Here is a 20,907-nt window from a genome sequence, read left to right as displayed (position 1 = left end):
CTGATCCCAATCCTGATCCCAATCTTTATCCCAGTCATTATCCTGATCGCAATCCTGATCCTGATCCCAGCCCTGATCCTGATCCAAATCCCAATCTGATCCCAATCCCAATCCTGATCCCAATCCCAATCCTGATCCTGATCCCTGTCCTTATCCTGATCCCAATCCTGATCCCAATCCTTATCCTGATCCCAATCCTGATCCCAATCCTGATCCCAATCCTTATCCTGATCCCAATCCTGATCCCAATCCTGATCCCAATCCTTATCCCGATCCCAATCCCAATCCTGATCCCAATCTTTATCCCAGTCATTATCCTGATCCCAATCCTGATCCTGATCCCAGTCCTGATCCTGATCCAAATCCCAATCCTGATCCCAATCCCAATCCTGATCCCAATCCCAATCCTGATCCCAATCCTGATCCCAATCCCAATCCTGATCCCAATCCCAATCCTGATCCCAATCCTGATCCCAATCCCAATCCTGATCCTGATCCCAATCCCAATCCTGATCCCAGCCCTGATCCTGATCCAAATCCCAATCTGATCCCAATCCCAATCCTGATCCCAATCCCAGTCCTGATCCCAATCCCAATCCTGATCCTGATCCCTGTCCTTATCCTGATCCCAATCCCGATCCCAATCCTTATCCTGATCCCAATCCTGATCCCAATCCTGATCCCAATCCTGATCCCGATCCCAATCCCAATCCTGATCCCTGTCCTTATCCTGATCCCAGTCCGGATCCCAATCCCAATCCTGATCCCAATCCCAATCCTGATCCCGATCCCAACCCCATAAATAACCTGGAACATTCACAGAGACCCCCCACAGTTCCCAATCCCAAGAAAACTCCCAGGAATTGCGGGGTTGGGAATTGTGGGGTCGGGAATTGTGGGGTGGGGAATTGTGGGGTCTGGAATTGTGGGGTCGGGAATTGCGGGGTCTGGAATTGTGGGGTGGGGAATTGCGGGGTGGGGATTTGTGGGGTCGGGAATTGTGGGTTCGGGAATTGTGGGGTCGGGAATTGTGGGGTCAGGAATTGTGGGGTCGGGAATTGTGGGGTGGGGAATTGTGGGGTCGGGAATTGTGGGGTCGGGAATTGTGGGGTCGGGAAATGCGGGGTCAGGAATTGTGGGGTGGGGAATTGTGGGGTCGGGAATTGCGGGGTCGGGAATTGTGGGGTCGGGAATTGTGGGGTCGGGAATTGTGGGGTGGGGAATTGTGGGGTCGGGAATTGTGGGGTGGGGAATTGCGGGGTCAGGAATTGTGGGGTCGGGAATTGTGGGGTGGGGAATTGTGGGGTCGGGAATTGTGGGGTCGGGAATTGCGGGGTCGGGAATTGCGGGGTCGGGAAACGCGGGGAGCTCTAAAGGGGAATTTTATGGGATTTGGGTGGGGGATAAATTCGGAATGTCCCATTAAAAATCCGTGGGGGTGAGGCGGCGCCATTGGGGTTGGGGTGGGGGGGGAACGGGGAAAATTCGATCGAATTTATAGAGAGGGTGTAATTAATTACAATATAATATCAGGTCATTAGAATATCATGTAAGGTAATTATAATATCATGTGATGTAATGTAATTATAATGTAATGTAATGTAAAGTAATTATAATATAATGGGATGTAAAGTAATTATAATATAATGTAATGTGATGTAATGCAATGTAATTATAATATATAATATAATGTAATGTAATGCAATTGTAATGTAATATGATGTAATGTAATTATAATATAATGTAATTTCATGTAATTATAATATAATGTGATGTAATGTAATTATAATATAATTAAATGTAATTATACTATAATACAATGTAATGTAATTATAAAATAATGTAATGTAATAATAATATAATATAATGTAATGTAATTAAATTATAACGTAATGTAATTATAATATAATGTAATTATAATATAATGTAATGTAATGTAATGTAATGTAATTATAATATAATGTAATGTCATGTAATGTAATGTAATTATAATACAATGTAATTATAATGTAATGTAATGTAATGAAATTATAATATAAAGGGATGTAATGTAATTATAATATAATATAATGTAATGTAATGTAATGTAATTATAATATAATATAATATAATGTAATTATAATATAATATAATGTAATGTAATGCAATGTAATTATAATATAATGTAATGTAATGTTATTATCATATATAATATAATATAGTATAATATAGTATAGTATAGTGTAATATAATATAAGATAATATAATATAATGCAATTATAAGATAATGAAATGTAATGTAATTATAATGTAATGTAATGCAATGTAATTATAATAAATAATATAGTATATAGTGTATAGTATATAGTATAATGCAGTTAGAATATAATATAATGGAATTAAATGTAATTATAAAGTAATGTAATGCCAATCTAATATATATTATATTATAATATAATATATTAAAATGCAATTATAATATAATATATTATAATGTAAAGTAATTATAATGTAATGTAATGCCAATCTAATATATAGTATATTATAATATAGTATAATGTAATTATAATATAATATAATGTAATGTAATTATAATGTGATGTAATGTAATTTAAGGTAATGCAATGTAATTATAATATACAATATTGTATAATGCAATTATAATATAATATAATGTGATGTAATGTAATTATAATATACTGGAATCTAATGTAATGTAATGCAATGTAATTATAATATGTAATATAATATAATATAATGCAATTATAATATAATATAATGTGATGTAATTATAATATACTGTAATCTAATGTAATGCAATGTGATTATATGTAATAGAATATACTATAATATACTATAATACACTATGTTAGAATATACTATAATATACTATAATATACTATAATTATGGAATGCATAGGAAGCAGAGATACCACACAGCCAATATAGGACGTGCAATATATCAAATATTCCATATTCATGTGGAATGTATTTTATACAGGATGCATCATAGAGAGAATGCATCTATTATAGATTATGTATGATTACATATTATATAATATGTGTTATTATACATTAGCTATTATTCCTTATATATTACTATATACTATATATTATGTATTATTATACATTATTGACTATTCCCTATATATTACTATATATTATATATGATGTGTTATTATACATTAGCTATTATTCCATATATATTACTATATACTATATATTATGTATTATTATACATTATTGACTATTCCTTGTATATTATTATATATTATATATTATGTGTTATTATACATTAGCTATTATTCCTTATATATTATTGTATATTATATATTATGTATTATTAGACAATGTCTATTATTCCTTATATATAATTATATATTATATATTATGTATTATTATATGTTGTATAAAATGTATTAAACATTATATCTTCATCTGGAATGAATTTTATACACATGTACAATATAGAGAATGTATTCTATATAGGATGTGTTATATATAAGATGTATTAAATACTATATATTCACCAGGAATGAATTCTATACATATTGTAAAATATAGAGAATGTATTCTATATAGGATGTGTTATATATATGATGTATTAAATATTATATATTCATCTGGAATGAATTTTACATAGGATATAGAAATATAGAATGTATTCCATGCAGTGTGTGATATACAATGCACTCATTAGCATGTATGATGCATACAATATCTCCATATAGAATGTGTTATAGATGCACTGTGTGATATACAATGCACTCATTAGCATGTATGATGTATACAATATCTCCATATAGAATGTGTTATAGATGCAGTGTGTGATATACAATGCACTCATTAGCATGTATGATGTATACAATATCTCCATATAGAATGTGTTATAGATGCAGTGTGTGATATACAATGCATTCATTAGCATGTATGATGTATACAATATCTCCATATAGAATGTGTTATAGATGCACTGTGTGTGATATACAATGCACTCATTAGCAAGTATGATGTATACAATATCTCCATATAGAATGTGTTATAGATGCAGTGTGTGATATACAATGCATTCATTAGCAAGTATGATGTATACAATATATCCATATAGAATGTGTTATAGATGCACTGTGTGTGATATACAATGCACTCATTAGCATGTATGATGTATACAATATATCCATATAGAATGTGTTATAGATGCACTGTGTGATATACAATGCATTCATTAGCATGTACGATGTATACAATATCTCCATATAGAATGTGTTATAGATGCAGTGTGTGATATACAATGCATTCATTAGCATGTATGATGTATACAATATATCCATATAGAATGTGTTATAGATGCAGTGTGTGATATACAATGCACTCATTAGCATGTACGATGTATACAATATATCCATATAGAATGTGTTATAGATGCAGTGTGTGATATACAATGCACTCATTAGCATGTATGATGTATACAATATCTCCATATAGAATGTGTTATAGATGCACTGTGTGTGATATACAATGCACTCATTAGCATGTACGATGTATACAATATATTAACATATAATGCATTCTACATGTGTACAACCTATAGAATAAATCCAGTATCTAAAACATATACCATGTGTTATATATGTGTTATATATGCAATGTAATAAATATAATATATTCACATATAATGGATTCTATAGGTATAAAACCTATAGAATAAATTCAATATCTAGAACATATACCATGTGTTATATATGCAATGTAATAAATATAATGTATTCATATATAATGGATTCTATAGGTATAAAACCTATAGAATAAATTCAATATCTAGAACATATACCATGTGTTATATATGCAATGTAATAAGTATAATATATTCATATATAATGGATTCTATGGGTATAAAACCTATAGAATAAATTCAATATCTAGAACATATACCATGTGTTATATATGCAATGTAATAAATATAATGTATTCACATATAATGGATTCTATAGGTATAAAACCTATAGAATAAATTCAATATCTAGAACATATAGCATGTGTTATATATGCAATGTAATAAATATAATGTATTCACATATAATGGATTCTATAGGTATAAAACCTATAGAATAAATTCAATATCTAGAACATATACCATGTGTTATATATGCAATGTAATAAATATAATATATTCATATACAATGGATTCTATAGGTATAAAGCCTATAGAATAAATTCAATATCTAGAACGCATCCTATGTATTATATAGGCAATGAATCAATATCTAATGCACTCTATAGGTGACCAGCCTATAGAATCAATGCAATATCTCATCCCCCCGGCTGTTCCCCATCCCCGTGATCTATACATTGATCCTGAGCACAATCTATACCATCAATCAAATCTATACAAGGGCCAAGGTGGGGCAGGGAAGGTATGGATCTCAATGGTGCCTTCTATACATTAAATAGAGGAGCTGGGTTATTCATTCTATACATTAAGTGGAGGACAGGCAGGAGCTGGGTTATTTATTCTATACATTAAATGGAGGACAGGCAGGAGCTGGGTTATTCATTCTATACATTAAATAGGGGTGAAATAGAGAAATCTCAGGGGGTAAAGGAAGAGATTTATCCAAACTGGGATTTCCCCAAATGTGGAACCCCCAAACTCAGAACCCCCAAATTTGGAAATCCCAAATCTGGAACCCCCAAATTTGGAAATCCCAAATGTTGAACCCCCAAACTCAAATCCCCAAACTCAAATCCCCAAACTCAAATCCCCCAAACTCACATCCCCCAAACTCAAATCCCCACACTTAGGACCCCTAAACTCAGAGTTCCCAAACTCAGATCCCCCAAATGTGGAAATCCCAAATGTGGAAGCCCCAAATTCAGACCCCCAAACTCAGAGTTCCCAAACTCAAATCCCCCAACTCAAATCCCCCACACTTAAATCCCTCAAACTCAAATCCCTCAAACTCAAATCCCTCAAACTCAAATCCCCCAAACCCAAATCCCCCAAACTCAAATCCCCCAAACTCAAATTCCCCAAACCCAAATCCCTCAAACTCAAACCCCTCAAACTCAAATCCCCCTAACTTGGATCCCCCAAACTCAAATCCCCCAAACTCAAATCCCCTAAAGTGGAACCCCCAAACTCAAATTCCCCCAAACTCAAATACCCCAAACTCAAATCCCCCACACTCAGGATCCCCAAACTCAGAGTTCCCAAACTCAAATCCCCCAAACTCAAATTCCCCAAACTCAAATCCCCCCAAACTCAAATCCCTCAAACTCAAACCCCCAAACTCAAATCCCCCACACTCAGGACCCCAAACTCAAATCCCCCACACTTAAATCCCTCAAACTCAAATCCCTCAAACTCAAATCCCTCAAACTCAAATCCCTCAAACTCAAATTCCCCAAACCCAAATCCCTCAAACTCAAACCCCTCAAACTCAAATCCCCCAAACTCAAATCCCCCAAACTCAAATCCCCCACACTTAGGACCCCTAAACTCAGAGTTCCCAAACTCAGATCCCCCAAATGTGGAAATCCCAAATGTGGAAGCCCCAAATTCAGACCCCCAAATCAGAGTTCCCAAACTCAAATCCCCCAAACTCAAATCCCCCAAACTCAAATCCCTCAAACTCAAATCCCTCAAACTCAAATCCCCCAAATCTGGAACCCCCAAATGTGGAACCCCTAAACTCAGAACCCCCAAATGTGGAACCCCCAAACTCAAATCCCCCAAACTCAGATTTCCCCAAACTCAAATCCCCCAAACTCAAATCCCCCAAACCCAAATCCCCCAAACTCAGGACCCCCAAACTCAAATCCCTCAAACTCAAATCCCCCAAACTCAGGACCCCCAAACTCAAATCCCCCAAACTGGAATCCCCCAAACTTAAATCCCTCAAACTCAAATCCCCCCAAACTCAAATCCCCCAAATCCAAATCCCCCAAACTCAAATCCCCCAAACTCAAATCCCCCAAATGTGGAACCCCCAAACTCGAACCCCCAAACTCAAATCCCCCAAACCTGGAACCCCCAAACTCAAACCCCCCAAACTCAGAGTTCCCAAACTCAAATCCCCCAAACTCAAATCCCCCAAACCTGAAACCCCCAAACTCAGAGTTCCCAAACTCAAATCCCCCAAACTCAGACCCCCAAATGTGGAACCCCCAAACTCAAATTCCCCCAAACTCAAATCCCCCAAACTCAAATCCCCCAAACTCAAATCCCCCAAACTCAGAGCCCCAAACTCAAACCCCCAAACTCAAATCCCCCAAACCTGGAACCCCCAAACTCAAATCCCTCAAACTCAAATCCCCCAAACTCAGAGTTCCCAAACTCAAATCCCCCAAACTCAAATCCCCCAAACTCAAACCCCTCAAACTCAAATCCCCCTAAAGTGGAACCCCCAAACTCAAATCCCCCAAACTCAAATCCCCCAAACTCAAATCCCTCAAACTCAAATCCCCCACACTCAGGATCCCCAAACTCAGAGTTCCCAAACTCAAATCCCCCAAACTCAAATCCCCCAAACTCAAATCCCCCAAACCCAAATCCCCCAAACCCAAATCCCTCAAACTCAGAGCCCCCAAACTCAAATCCCCCCCAAACTCAAATCCCCCAAATCTGGAACCCCCAAACTCAAATCCCCAAAACACAAATCCCCCACACTCAGATCCCCCAAACTCAAATCCTCCAAACTCAAATCCCTCAAACTCAAATCCCTCAAACTCAGACCCCCAAATCTGGAACCCCCAAACCCAAATCCCTCAAACTCAAATCCCCCAAACTCAAATCCCCCAAACTCAGAGTTCCCCCAAACTCAAATCCCCCAAACTCAAATCCCCCAAACTCAAATCCCTCAAACTCAAATCCCCCAAACTCAAATCCCTCAAACTCAAATCCCCCAAACTCAAATCCCCCAAACTCAAATCCCCCAAACTCAAATCCCCCAAACTCAGAGTTCCCAAACTCAAATCCCCCAAACTCAAATCCCCCAAACTCAAATCCCTCAAACTCAAATCCCTCAAACTCAAATCCCCCTAAAGTGGAACCCCCAAACCCAAATCCCTGAAACTCAAATCCCCCAAACCCAAATCCCCCAAACTCAAATCCCCCAAACCCAAATCCCCCAAACCCAAATCCCTCAAACTCAAATCCCCCAAACTTGGATCCCCCAAACTCAAATCCCCCAAACTCAAATCCCCCAAACTCAAATCCCCTAAAGTGGAACCCCCAAACTCAAATCCCCCAAACTCAGATCCTCAAACTCAAATCCCCCAAACTCCTATCCCCCAAACTCAAATTCCCCAAACTCAGATCCTCAAACTCAAATCCCCCAAACTCCTATCCCCCAAACTCAAATTCCCCAAACTCAGAGCCCCAAACTCAAATCCCCCAAACCTGGAACCCCCAAACTCAAATCCCCCAAACTCAAACCCCCAAACTCAAATCCCCTAAAGTGGAACCCCCAAACTCGAACCCCCAAACTCAAATCCCCTAAAGTGGAACCCCCAAACTCAAATCCCCCAAACTCAAACCCCCTAAAGTGGAACCCCCAAACCCGTGTCCCCCCAAAGAACCGGGATCCCCCCCCCAAACCCCAACTAATCAAGCCGGCCTGGGAGCAATTAGCGCCGCGGCGAAGTGGGGAATGTGTTTGCCCTAATCGAAATTCTAATCACCGTGTCACTCACAACAGACTTAGCGCTGCTTCGCTAGCGCGCCATTCATATGCAAATGAGCCCTTAAATAGGCCAATTAAGGCTGGGCCCCCGCGCTCGGCTTAACCCGCTCAGCACCGGCCTCAGCACCTGCACAAAGCGCTCCTTGTGTCCGCGGGAAGGTGGGGACAGAGCTGGATGGATGGCTCAGCTCTGAGCTCGGCATCCTCCCCCCAAATTCTCTCTGCGTCCTCACCAAGTTCGCTTCGCATCCGCCCAAATTTCTTTCTCTGTCGTCCCCAAAATTCTCTGTCTAGCGTCCCGAAATTCCTTCTCCATCCTCACAAAATTCTCTGTCTAGCGTCCCGAAATTCCTTCTCCATCCTCACAAAATTCTCTGTCTAGCGTCCCGAAATTCTCTGTCTATCGTCCCGAAATTCCTTCTCCATCCTCACAAAATTTCGCTCTTAATCCTCCCAAAAATTTCCTCTCCATCGTCCCGAAAATTCCCTCTTCATTCTCACAAATTTTCTCTCTTAATCCTCACAAAATTCCCTCCCCATGGTCCCGAAAATTCCTTCTCCATCCTCACGAAATTCCTTCTCCATCCTCACAAAATTTCTCTCTTAATCCTCCCAAAAGTTCTCTCTCCATCATACCAAAATTCCCTCTCCATCCTCACAAAATTTCTCTCTTAATCCTCCCAAAAATTCTCTCTCCATCCTCCCAAAAATTCTCTCTCCATCCTCCCAAAAATTCCCTCTTCATCCTCCCGAAAATTCCTTCTCCATCCGCCCAAAAAGTTCCCTCTCCATCCGCCCAAAAATTCTCTCTTCATCCTCACAAAATTCCTTCTCCATCATCCCAAAAATTCCTTCTCCATCCTCACAAAATTTTTCTCTTAATCCTCACAAAATTCCCTCTTCATCCTCACAAAAATTCCTTCATCATCCCAAAAATTCCCTCTCCATCCTCACAAAAATTCTCTCTCCATCATCATGAAATTCCTTCTCCATCCTCACAAAATTCCTTCCCAATCCTCCCGAAATTCTTTCTCCATCCTCCCAAAAATTCCCTCGCCATCCTCCCAAAAATTCTTTCTCCATCATCCCAAAATTCCTTCTCCATCATCCCAAAATTCCTTCTCCATCATCCCAAAAATTCCCCCAAATTCTCCCAAAATTTCCCAAAAATTCTCCCAACATTTCCCAAAAATTCCCCCAAAAACTCCCAAAAATTCTCCCAAAATTCTCCCAAAATCCTCCCAAAAATTCCCAAAATCCTCCCAAAAATTCCCAAAAATCCTCCCAAAAACTCCCAAAAATCCTCCCAAAAATTCCCAAAAACTCTCCCAAAAATTTCCCCAAAATTCTCCCAAAATTTCCCAAAAATTCCCCCAAATATTCCCAAAAATTTTCCCAAAAATTCCCAAAAATTCTCCCAACCCCCCCAACCTGTTTTTTCCCCCAATTTGATTTTTTTTTTTTTTTGGGATAAAATTCCATGGAAAAAAATCCTCCCAAAAATATGAGATTTCAGGGCTAAAATAGAAAAAATTCCCCAAAAATCCCAATTTGGTTTTTTTCCCCTATTTGAGGGGTTTTTTTTTTTTTTTCCTAGGGATTAAAAAATTCAAAATTTCACCTCCCCTCCCCTTCTAAAAAAACAAAATCCCAATTTTAAAACTTCCCAGAAAAAAAAAAACAAAACATCCACGTACCCCACGGAGTTTTGGCTTCCTCATCCCGACTTTTTCCTCTGGAAAAAGCTACGGGAAAAGACAAAAAAAAAAAAGAAAAAATTCCCAAAAATTCAAATTATTAAATGAGAAGGAATGGAGGGCAAAGAAATTTTTTTTTTTTTTTTTTTTTTGCAGAAATTTTAAACCTGAGGAAAAAACGGGATCAAAATTGATCCCAAATTTTTCCCAGCTCGGGAAGGAAAAGGAAAATCCCAAATTTTTTTTTTTTTTTTTTGACAGCTTAAAAAAAATTTCCCCAAATTTATCAAGATCCCTGATAAAATTCCATGGAAAATTCCCCCAAAAATCCCAGCTTGGTGTTCCCCAATATTTCAGATTTTAAGGATTAAATTCCATGGAAAATTCCCCAAAAAATCCCAGCTTGGTGTTGCCCAATATTTCAGATTTTAAGGATTAAATTCCATGGAAAATTCCCCAAAAAATCCCAGCTTGGTGTTCCCCAAGATTTCAGATTTTAAGGATTAAATTCCATGGAAAATTCCCCAAAAAATCCCAGCTTGGTGTTGCCCAATATTTCAGATTTTAAGGATTAAATTCCATGGAAAATTCCCTAAAAAATCCCAGCTTGGTGTTCCCCAATATTTCAGATTTTAAGGATTAAATTCCATGGAAAAATTCCCCCCAAAAATCCCAGCTTGGTGTTCCCCAATATTTCAGATTTTAAGGATTAAATTCCATGGAAAAATTCCCCAAAAATCTTTCTAAAAAATGAGATTTCAGGGATAAAATCCCATGGGAAAAAAAAAAATCCCAAATATTCTCCTCCCCCCAAAAAAAAAAAAAATCCCATATTTGAGGATTTTTAGGGATTAAATTTTGTGGGAAAATGGGAGAGGAAAATAAATGGGGGAGGGAAATTGGGATGGAAAATTGGGATGGAAAATTGGGAGAGGGAAAATTGGGAGGGGAAAATTGGGAGAGGGAAAATTGGGAGAGGAAAATTGGGATGGAAAATTGGGAGAGGGAAAATTGGGATGGGAAATTGGGAGAGGAAAATTGGGATGGAAAATTGGGAGAGGGAAATTGGGATGGGAAATTGGGATGGGAAATTGGGATGGAAAATTGGGATGGAAAATTGGGATGGAAAATTGGGATGGAAAATTGGGATGGAAAATTGGGAGAGGGAAAATGGGAGAGGGAAAATCGGGATGGAAAATTGGGATGGAAAATTGGGATGGAAAAGTGGGAGAGGGAAATTGGGAGAGGGAAAATTGGGATGGGAAATTGGGAGAGGAAAATTGGGATGGAAAATTGGGATGGGAAATTGGGAGAGGGAAAATTGGGAGAGGAAAATTGGGATGGAAAATTGGGATGGAAAATTGGGATGGAAAATTGGGATGGAAAATTGGGATGGAAAATTGGGATGGAAAATTGGGATGGGAAATTGGGATGGGAAATTGGGATGGGAAATTGGAGAGGAAAATTGGGTTGGAAAATTGGGATGGAAAATTGGGAGAGGGAAAATTGGGATGGAAAATTGGGAGAGGAAAATTGGGAGAGGGAAATTGGGAGAGGGAAATTGGGATGGGAAATTGGGATGGAAAATTGGGATGGAAAATTGGGATGGAAAATTGGGATGGAAAATGAGGAAGGAAAATTGGGATGGAAAATTGGGAGAGGGAAAATTGGGAGAGGGAAAATTGGGATGGAAAATTGGGATGGAAAATTGGGAGAGGGAAAATTGGGAGAGGGAAAATTGGGATGGAAAATTGGGATGGAAAATTGGGAGAGGGAAATTGGGATGGAAAATTGGGAGAGGGAAATTGGGAGAGGGAAATTGGGAAGGAAAATTGGGATGGGAAATTGGGAGAGGGAAAATGGGAGAGGGAAAATTGGGATGGAAAATTGGGATGGAAAATTGGGAGAGGAAAATTGGGAGAGGAAAATTGGGAGAGGGAAATTGGGAAAGGAAAAGGAAGGGAAGGAAAATTGGGATGGAAAATTGGGATGGAAAATTGGGATGGAAAATTGGGATGGGAAATTGGGAGAGGGAAAATTGGGATGGAAAATTGGGAGAGGGAAATTGGGATGGAAAATTGGGAGAGGGAAATTGGGATGGAAAATTGGAATGGAAAATTGGGATGGAAAATTGGGATGGAAAATTGGGATGGAAAATTGGGAGAGGGAAAATGGGAGAGGGAAAATCGGGATGGAAAATTGGGAGAGGGAAAATTGGGATGGGAAATTGGGATGGAAAATTGGGATGGAAAATTGGGATGGAAAATTGGGAGAGGGAAAATTGGGATGGAAAATTGGGAGAGGGAAAATTGAGATGGGAAATTGGGATGGAAAATTGGGATGGAAAATTGGGAGAGGGAAAATTGGGAGAGGGAAAATTGGGATGGAAAATTGGGAGAGGAAAAAGGAAAAGGGAAGGAAAGGTCACAGCCCATTCCCCTCTGGAATTCCCACCCCATTCCCCTGCCAGGCTCTTCCCCCCACGTTCCTAAATCCCTTTTCCACCCTCTGATTCTGATTTTTCCCGCCCAGTTCGGAGTGGAAACGATTCCAGGGAATTCCTGGGTAAGAGCTGGAGGGATTTAGGCACCGATGAGGCTGGAAAAGCTCCCGAATCCCCGACCCAAAAAGGGACAAAAATCCGAATTCCCAAACTATTCCTGTCCCTCAGTGCTGCCTGAGTCCTCCCAGAGCCCAGGGGATTTAGGAACACCAGGAATGGGGCAATGGGAGCTGGGTCCTGGCAGGACCAGCCCTGAATCCCAAAGGATTTAGGAACACCAGGGATGGGGAATTAGGAGCTGGGTCCTGGCAGGACAAGCCCTGAATCCCAAAGGATTTGGGGATTTAGGAACACCAGGGATGGGGAATTAGGAGCTGGGTTCTGGCAGGACAAGCCCTGAATCCCAAAGGATTTGGGGATTTAGGAACACCAGGGTTGGGGCATTGGGAGCTGGGTCCTGGCAGGACAAGCCCTGAATCCCAAAGGATTTAGGAACATCAGGAATGGGGCAATGGGAGCTGGGTCCTGGCAGGACAAGCCCTGAATCCCAAAGGATTTAGGAACATCAGGGATGGGGAATTAGGAGCTGGGTCCTGGCAGGACAAGCCCTGAATCCCAAAGGATTTGGGGATTTAGGAACACCAGGGATGGGGCATTGGGAGCTGGGTCCTGGCAGGACAAGCCCTGAATCCCAAAGGATTTGGGGATTTAGGAACACCAGGGATGGGGAATTGGGAGCTGGGTCCTGGCAGGACCAGCCCTGAATCCCAAAGGATTTAGGAACACCAGGGATGGGGAATTAGGAGCTGGGTCCTGGCAGGACAAGCCCTGAATCCCAAAGGATTTGGGGATTTAGGAACACCAGGGTTGGGTCATTGGGAGCTGGGTCCTGGCAGGACAAGCCCTGAATCCCAAAGGATTTGGGGATTTAGGAACACCAGGGATGGGGCACTGGGAGCTGGGTCCTGGCAGGACAAGCCCTGAATCCCAAAGGATTTGGGGATTTAGGAACACCAGGGATGGGGCAATGGGAGCTGGGTCCTGGCAGGACCTGCCCTGAATCCCAAAGGATTTGGGGATTTAGGAACATCAGGGATGGGGCAATGGGAGCTGGGTCCTGGCAGGACCAGCCCTGAATCCCAAAGGATTTGGGGATTTAGGAACACCAGGGATGGGGCAATGGGAGCTGGGTCCTGGCAGGACCAGCCCTGAATCCCAAAGGATTTGGGGATTTAGGAACACCAGGGATGGGGCACTGGGAGCTGGGTCCTGGCAGGACAAGCCCTGAATCCCAAAGGATTTAGGAACACCAGGGATGGGGCATTGGGAGCTGGGTCCTGGCAGGACCAGCCCTGAATCCCAAAGGATTTAGGAACATCAGGGATGGGGAATTAGGAGCTGGGTCCTGGCAGGACAAGCCCTGAATCCCAAAGGATTTGGGGATTTAGGAACACCAGGGATGGGGAATTAGGAGCGGGGTCCTGGCAGGACCAGCCCTGAATCCCAAAGGATTTGGGGATTTAGGAACATCAGGGATGGGGAATTAGGAGCTGGGTCCTGGCAGGACAAGCCCTGAATCCCAAAGGATTTAGGAACATCAGGGATGGAGAATTAGGAGCTGGGTCCTGGCAGGACAAGCCCTGAATCCCAAAGGATTTGGGGATTTAGGAACACCAGGGATGGGGCAATGGGAGCTGGGTCCTGGCAGGACCAGCCCTGAATCCCAAAGGATTTAGGAACACCAGGGATGGGGAATTAGGATCTGGGTCCTGGCAGGACAAGCCCTGAATCCCAAAGGATTTGGGGATTTAGGAACACCAGGGATGGGGCATTGGGAGCTGGGTCCTGGCAGGACCAGCCCTGAATCCCAAAGGATTTGGGGATTTAGGAACATCAGGGATGGAGAATTTGGAGCTGGGTCCTGGCAGGACCAGCCCTGAATCCTAAAGGATTTGGGGATTTAGGAACACCAGGGATGGGGCATTGGGAGCTGGGTCCTGGCAGGACCAGCCCTGAATCCCAAAGGATTTGGGGATTTAGGAACACCAGGGATGGGGCATTAGGAGCTGGGTCCTGGCAGGACAAGCCCTGAATCCCAAAGGATTTGGGGATTTAGGAACACCAGGGATGGGGAATTAGGAGCTGGGTCCTGGCAGGACAAGCCCTGAATCCCAAAGGATTTAGGAACATCAGGGATGGGGCACTGAGAGCTGGGTCCTGGCAGGACAAGCCCTGAATCCCAAAGGATTTGGGGATTTAGGAACACCAGGGATGGGTCATTGGGAGCTGGGTCCTGGCAGGACAAGCCCTGAATCCCAAAGGATTTAGGAACACCAGGGATGGGGAATTAGGAGCTGGGTCCTGGCAGGACAAGCCCTGAATCCCAAAGGATTTGGGGATTTAGGAACATCAGGGATGGGGAATTAGGAGCTGGGTCCTGGCAGGACAAGCCCTGAATCCCAAAAGATTTGGGGATTTAGGAACACCAGGGATGGGGAATTGGGAGCTGGGTCCTGGCAGGACCAGCCCTGAATCCCAAAGGATTTGGGGATTTAGGAACATCAGGGATGGGGCACTGGGAGCTGGGTCCTGGCAGGACCAGCCCTGAATCCCAAAGGATTTAGGAACACCAGGGATGGGGCACTGGGAGCTGGGTCCTGGCAGGACAAGCCCTGAATCCCAAAGGATTTAGGAACACCAGGGATGGGGAATTAGGAGCTGGGTCCTGGCAGGACAAGCCCTGAATCCCAAAGGATTTGGGGATTTAGGAACACCAGGTATGAGGCACTGGGCGCTGGGTCCTGGCAGGACAAGCCCTGAATCCCAAAGGATTTGGGGATTTGTTTTTTGGGATTTTGGGGGTTTGGGGATTTGGGGATTTGGGGCTTTGGGGGTTTGGGGATTAGGGGGTTTGGGGGTTTGGGGATTTGGGGATTTAGGAGCACGAGGAGCCCTGAAGGCCGCGAGGTTCCGCTCACCTGGTGGCAGCCCTGCAGGTTGGAATCCCGGCCATAGGAGGAGTAGGAGCCTCGTTCTGTTTTACCTGGCAAGAAAAGCACAAAAAAAAAAAAATCCCAATGAAGGCATGGAAAACATGGAGATGGGGCCTAGGAGGTTTAGGAGCATGGAGAGGGAATCAATCCCAAAGGGCAGAGCCAAAGGATGGAGCTGCTTTCATCCATCTCCCAGTTTGGAACTGCTTCATTCCCAGCGCTTGGGGGATTGGGAATTCCTTCTCCTCATCCCAAAGGGAAGCTCCTCAATCCCCTCAGAAGCTCCTCAATCCCCTCAGAAGATCCTCAATCCCCTCATCCCAACCTGAAGCTCCTCATCCCAAACTGGAGCTCCTCAATCCCATCAGAAACTCCTCAATCTCCTGATCCCAAACTGAAGTTCCTCAACCCCCTCAGAAGCTCCTCAATCCCCTGATCACAAACTGAAGCTCCTCAATCCCCTCATCCCAAATGGAAGCTCCTCAATCTCCTCATCCCAAATGGAAGCACCTCAATCCCTTCAGAAGCTCCTCAATCTCCTCATCCCAAACTGAAGCTCCTCAATCCCCTCAGAAGCTCCTCAATCCCCTCATCCCAAACTGAAGCTCCTCAATCCCCTCATCCCAAATGGAAGCTCCTCAATCTCCTCATCCCAAATGGAAGCACCTCAATCCCTTCAGAAGCTCCTCAATCCCCTCATCCCAAATGGAAGCTCCTCAATCCCCTCAGAAGCTTCTCAATCCCCTGATCCCAAACTGAAGCTCCTCAATCCTCTCATCCCAAACTGAAGCTCCTCAACCCCCTCAGAAGCTCCTCAATCCCCTGATCCCAAACTGAAGCTCCTCAATCCCCTCAGTAGCTCCTCATTCCCCTCATCCCAAACTGAAGCTCCTCAATCTCCTGATCCCAAACTGAAGCTCCTCAATCTCCGCATCCCAAACTGAAGCTCCTCAATCTCCTCATCCCAAACTGAAACTCCTCAATCCCCTCATCCCAAACTGGAGCTCCTCAATCCCCTCAGTAGCTCCTCAATCCCCTCATCCCAAACTGAAGCTCCTCAATCTCCTCATCCCAAACTGAAGCTCCTCAACCCTTTCAGAAGCTCCTCAATCCCCTCATCCCAAATGGAAGCTCCTCAATCCCCTCAGAAGCTTCTCAATCCCCTGATCCCAAACTGAAGCTCCTCAATCCTCTCATCCCAAACTGAAGCTCCTCAACCCCCTCAGAAGCTCCTCAATCCCCTCATCCCAAACTGGAGCTCCTCAATCCCCTCAGTAGCTCCTCAATCCCCTCATCCCAAACTGAAGCTCCTCAATCTCCTCATCCCAAACTGAAGCTCCTCAACCCTTTCAGAAGCTCCTCAATCCCCTCATCCCAAATGGAAGCTCCTCAATCCCTTCAGAAGCTCCTCAATCTCCTCATCTAAAACTCAATCTCCTCATCCTAAACTGAAGCTCCTCAATCTCCTCATCCCAAACTGAAGCTCCTCAATCTCCTCAGAAGCTCCTCAATCTCCTCATCCCAAACTGAAGCTCCTCAATCTCCTCATCCCAAACTGAAGCTCCTCAATCTCCTCATCCCAAATGGAAGCTCCTCAATCCCAAACTGAAGCTCCTCAATCTCCTCATCCCAAACTGAAGCTCCTCAACCCCCTCAGAAGCTCCTCAATCTCCTGATCCCAAACTGAAGCTCCTCAATCCCCTCAGAAGCTCCTCAATCCCCTCATCCCAAACTGAAGCTCCTCAATCTCCTCATCCCAAATGGAAGCTCCTCAATCCCCTCAGAAGCTCCTCAATCCCCTCACCCAAACTGAAGCTCCTCAATCTCCTCATCCCAAACTGAAGCTCCTCAATCCCATCAGTAGCTCCTCAATCCCCTCAGAAGCTCCTCAATCCCCTCATCCCAACCTGCAGCCCCACCTTGGGACGTGCCCATCCCAACCCCGAGGACGAGGCTGCCAAACCCCAGAACTCCGTTAAAAACCGGAATAATCCGAGACCCTTCTGAGATTTGAACTGGGAATCTCTCAAGGTCTGGAACTCCACGTGGTTCTTCCAGCAGCCCAGGAGGTTTAGGAGCATGGAGAGGGAATCAATCCCAAAGGGCAGAGCCAAAGGATGGAGCTGCTTTCATCCATCTCCCAGTTTGGAACTGCTTCATTCCCAGCGCTTGGGGGATTGAGAATTCCTTCTCCTCATCCCAAAGGGAAGCTCCTCAATCCCCTCAGAAGCTCCTCAATCCCCTCAGAAGATCCTCAATCCCCTCAGAAGCTCCTCAATCCCCTCATCCCAAATTGAAGCTCCTCAATCCCTTCATCCCAAACTGAAGCTCCTCAATCCCCTCAGAAGCTCCTCAATCTCCTCATCCCAAATGGAAACTCCTCAATCCCCTCATCCCAAACTGAAGCTCCTCAATCCCCTCAGTAGCTCCTCAATCCCCTCATCCCAAACTGAAGCTCCTCAATCTCCTCATCCCAAACTGAAGCTCCTCAACCCTTTCAGAAGCTCCTCAATCCACTCATCCCAAATGGAAGCTCCTCAATCCCTTCAGAAGCTCCTCAATCTCCTCATCCCGAACTGAAGTTCTCAACCCCCTCAGAAGCTCCTCAATCCCCTCATCCCAAACTGCAGCTCCTCAATCCCCTCATCCCAAACGGAAGCTCCTCAATCCCTTCAGAAGCTCCTCAATCTCCTCATCCCGAACTGAAGTTCTCAACCCCCTCAGAAGCTCCTCAATCTCCTCATCCCAAATGGAAGCTCCTCAATCCCTTTCAGAAGCTCCTCAATCTCCTCATCACAAACTGAAGTTCTCAACCCCCTCAGAAGCTCCTCAATCTCCTCATCCCAAATGGAAGCTCCTCAATCCCTTTCAGAAGCTCCTCAATCTCCTCATCACAAACTGAAGTTCTCAATCCCTTCAGAAGTTCCTCAATCCCCTCACCCAAACTGAAGCTCCTCAACCCCCTCAGAAGCTCCTCAATCTCCTCATCCCAAATGGAAGCTCCTCAATCCCATCAGAAGCTCCTCAATCCCCTCATCCCAAACTGAAGCTCCTCAATCCCCTCATCGCAAACTGGAGCTCCTCAATCCCCTCAGAAGCTCCTCAATCCCCTCAGAAGCTCCTCAATCCCCTCATCCCAAATGGAAGCTCCTCAATCTCCTCATCCCAAAGGGAAGCTCCTCAATCCCATCAGAAGCTCCTCAATCCCCTCATCCCAAATTGAAGCTCCTCAATCCCTTCATCCCAAACTGAAGCTTCTCAATCCCCTCAGAGGCTCCTCAATCCCCTCATCCCAAATGGAAGCTCCTCAACCTCCTCAGAAGCTCCTCAATCCCCTCATCCCAACCTGAAGCTCCTCAATCCCATCAGAAGCTCCTCAATCCCCTCACCCAAACTGAAGCTCCTCAATCTCCTCATCCCAAATGGAAGCTCTTCATCCCAAACTGAAGCTCCTCAATCCCCTCATCCCAAACTGAAGGTCCTCAACCCTTTCAGAAGCTCCTCAATCCCCTCATCCCAAACTGAAGCTCCTCAATCCCCTCATCCCAACCTGCAGCCCCACCTTGGGACGTGCCCATCCCAACCCCGAGGACGAGGCTGCCAAACCCCAGAACTCCGTTAAAAACCGGAATAATCCGAGACCCTTCTGAGATTTGAACTGGGAATCTCTCAAGATCTGGAACTCCACGTGGTTCTTCCAGCAGCCCAGGAGGTTTAGGAGCATGGAGAGGGAATCAATCCCAAAGGGCAGAGCCAAAGGATGGAGCTGCTTTCATCCATCTCCCAGTTTGGAACTGCTTCATTCCCAGCACTTGGGGGATTGGGAATTCCTTCTCCTCATCCCAAACTGGAGCTCCTCAATCCCCTCAGAAGCTCCTCAATCCCCTCAGAGGCTCCTCAATCCCCTCATCCCAAACTGAAGCTCCTCAACCCCAAACTGAAGCTCCTCAATCCCCTCATCCCAAATTGAAGCACCTCAATCTCCTCATCACAAACTGAAAGTCTCAATCTCTTCAGAAGCTCCTCAATCCCCTCATCCCAAAGGGAAGCTCCTCAATCCCATCAGAAGCTCCTCAATCCCCTCATCCCAAACTGAAGCTCCTCAACCCCCTCAGAGGCTCCTCAATCTCCTCATCCCAAACTGAAGCTCCTCAATCTCCTCATCCCAAACTGAAGCTCCTCAATCTCCTCAGAAGCTCCTCAATCCCCTCACCCAAACTGAAGCTCCTCAATCCCCTCATCCCAAACTGAAGCTCTTCAATCCCTTCAGAAGCTCCTCAATCCCCTCATCCCAAATTGAAGCTCCTCAATCCCTTCATCCCAAACTGAAGCTTCTCAATCCCCTCAGAGGCTCCTCAATCCCCTCATCCCAAATGGAAGCTCCTCATCCCAAATGGAAGCACCTCAATCTCCTCATCACAAACTGAAGGTCCTCATCCCAAACTGGAGCTCCTCAATCCCCTCAGAAGTTCCTCAATCCCCTCATCCCAAACTGGAGCTCCTCAATCCCATCAGAAGCTCCTCAATCCCCTCAGAAGCTCCTCAATCCCCTCATCCCAAACTGAAGCTCCTCAATCTCCTCATCCCAAACTGAAGCTCCTCAATCTCCTCAGAAGCTCCTCAACCCCCTCAGAAGCTCCTCGACCTCCTCATCCCAAATGGAAGCTCCTCATCCCAAATGGAAGCACCTCAATCTCCTCATCCCAAAGGGAAGTTCCTCAATCCCTTCAGAAGCTCCTCAATCCTCTCATCCCAAACTGAAGCTCCTCAATCCCCTCATCCCAAACTGAAGGTCCTCAACCCTTTCAGAAGCTCCTCAATCCCCTCATCCCAAATTGAAGGTCCTCAATCCCTTCATCCCAAACTGAAGCTTCTCAATCCCCTCAGAGGCTCCTCAATCTCCTCATCCCAAACTGAAGCTCCTCAATCTCCTCATCCCAAACTGAAGCTCCTCAACCCTTTCAGAAGCTCCTCAATCCCCTCATCCCAAATGGAAGCTCCTCAATCCCTTCAGAAGCTCCTCAATCCCCTCATCCCAAATGGAAGCTCCT

General features: G+C 43.9%; 1 protein-coding gene across 18 annotated transcripts in view; it reads right to left on the bottom strand.

Annotated features, from left to right (window-relative positions):
• The window catches only part of TCF4 (transcription factor 4), a 137,825-nt gene that overhangs the window by 27,172 nt on the left and 89,746 nt on the right, over positions 1 to 20,907 (bottom strand). For 14 of the 18 annotated variants that reach the window (XM_059847785.1, XM_059847776.1, XM_059847777.1 and 11 more), the window contains 2 exons: positions 15,842 to 15,906; positions 10,361 to 10,408 (listed from right to left, as the gene is read on the bottom strand). In XM_059847785.1, the coding sequence (XP_059703768.1) occupies positions 10,361 to 10,408; positions 15,842 to 15,906 (113 nt within the window). The remainder of the gene's footprint in view (positions 1 to 10,360; positions 10,409 to 15,841; positions 15,907 to 20,907) is intronic. The other 4 variants (XM_059847790.1, XM_059847783.1, XM_059847781.1 and 1 more) reach the window with 1 other exon arrangement.

Source organism: Haemorhous mexicanus, chromosome 5 (assembly GCF_027477595.1).
Source record: "Haemorhous mexicanus isolate bHaeMex1 chromosome 5, bHaeMex1.pri, whole genome shotgun sequence".
Taxonomy (NCBI): Eukaryota; Metazoa; Chordata; class Aves; order Passeriformes; family Fringillidae; genus Haemorhous; species Haemorhous mexicanus.
This window is presented reverse-complemented; position numbering and strand designations above follow the sequence as displayed.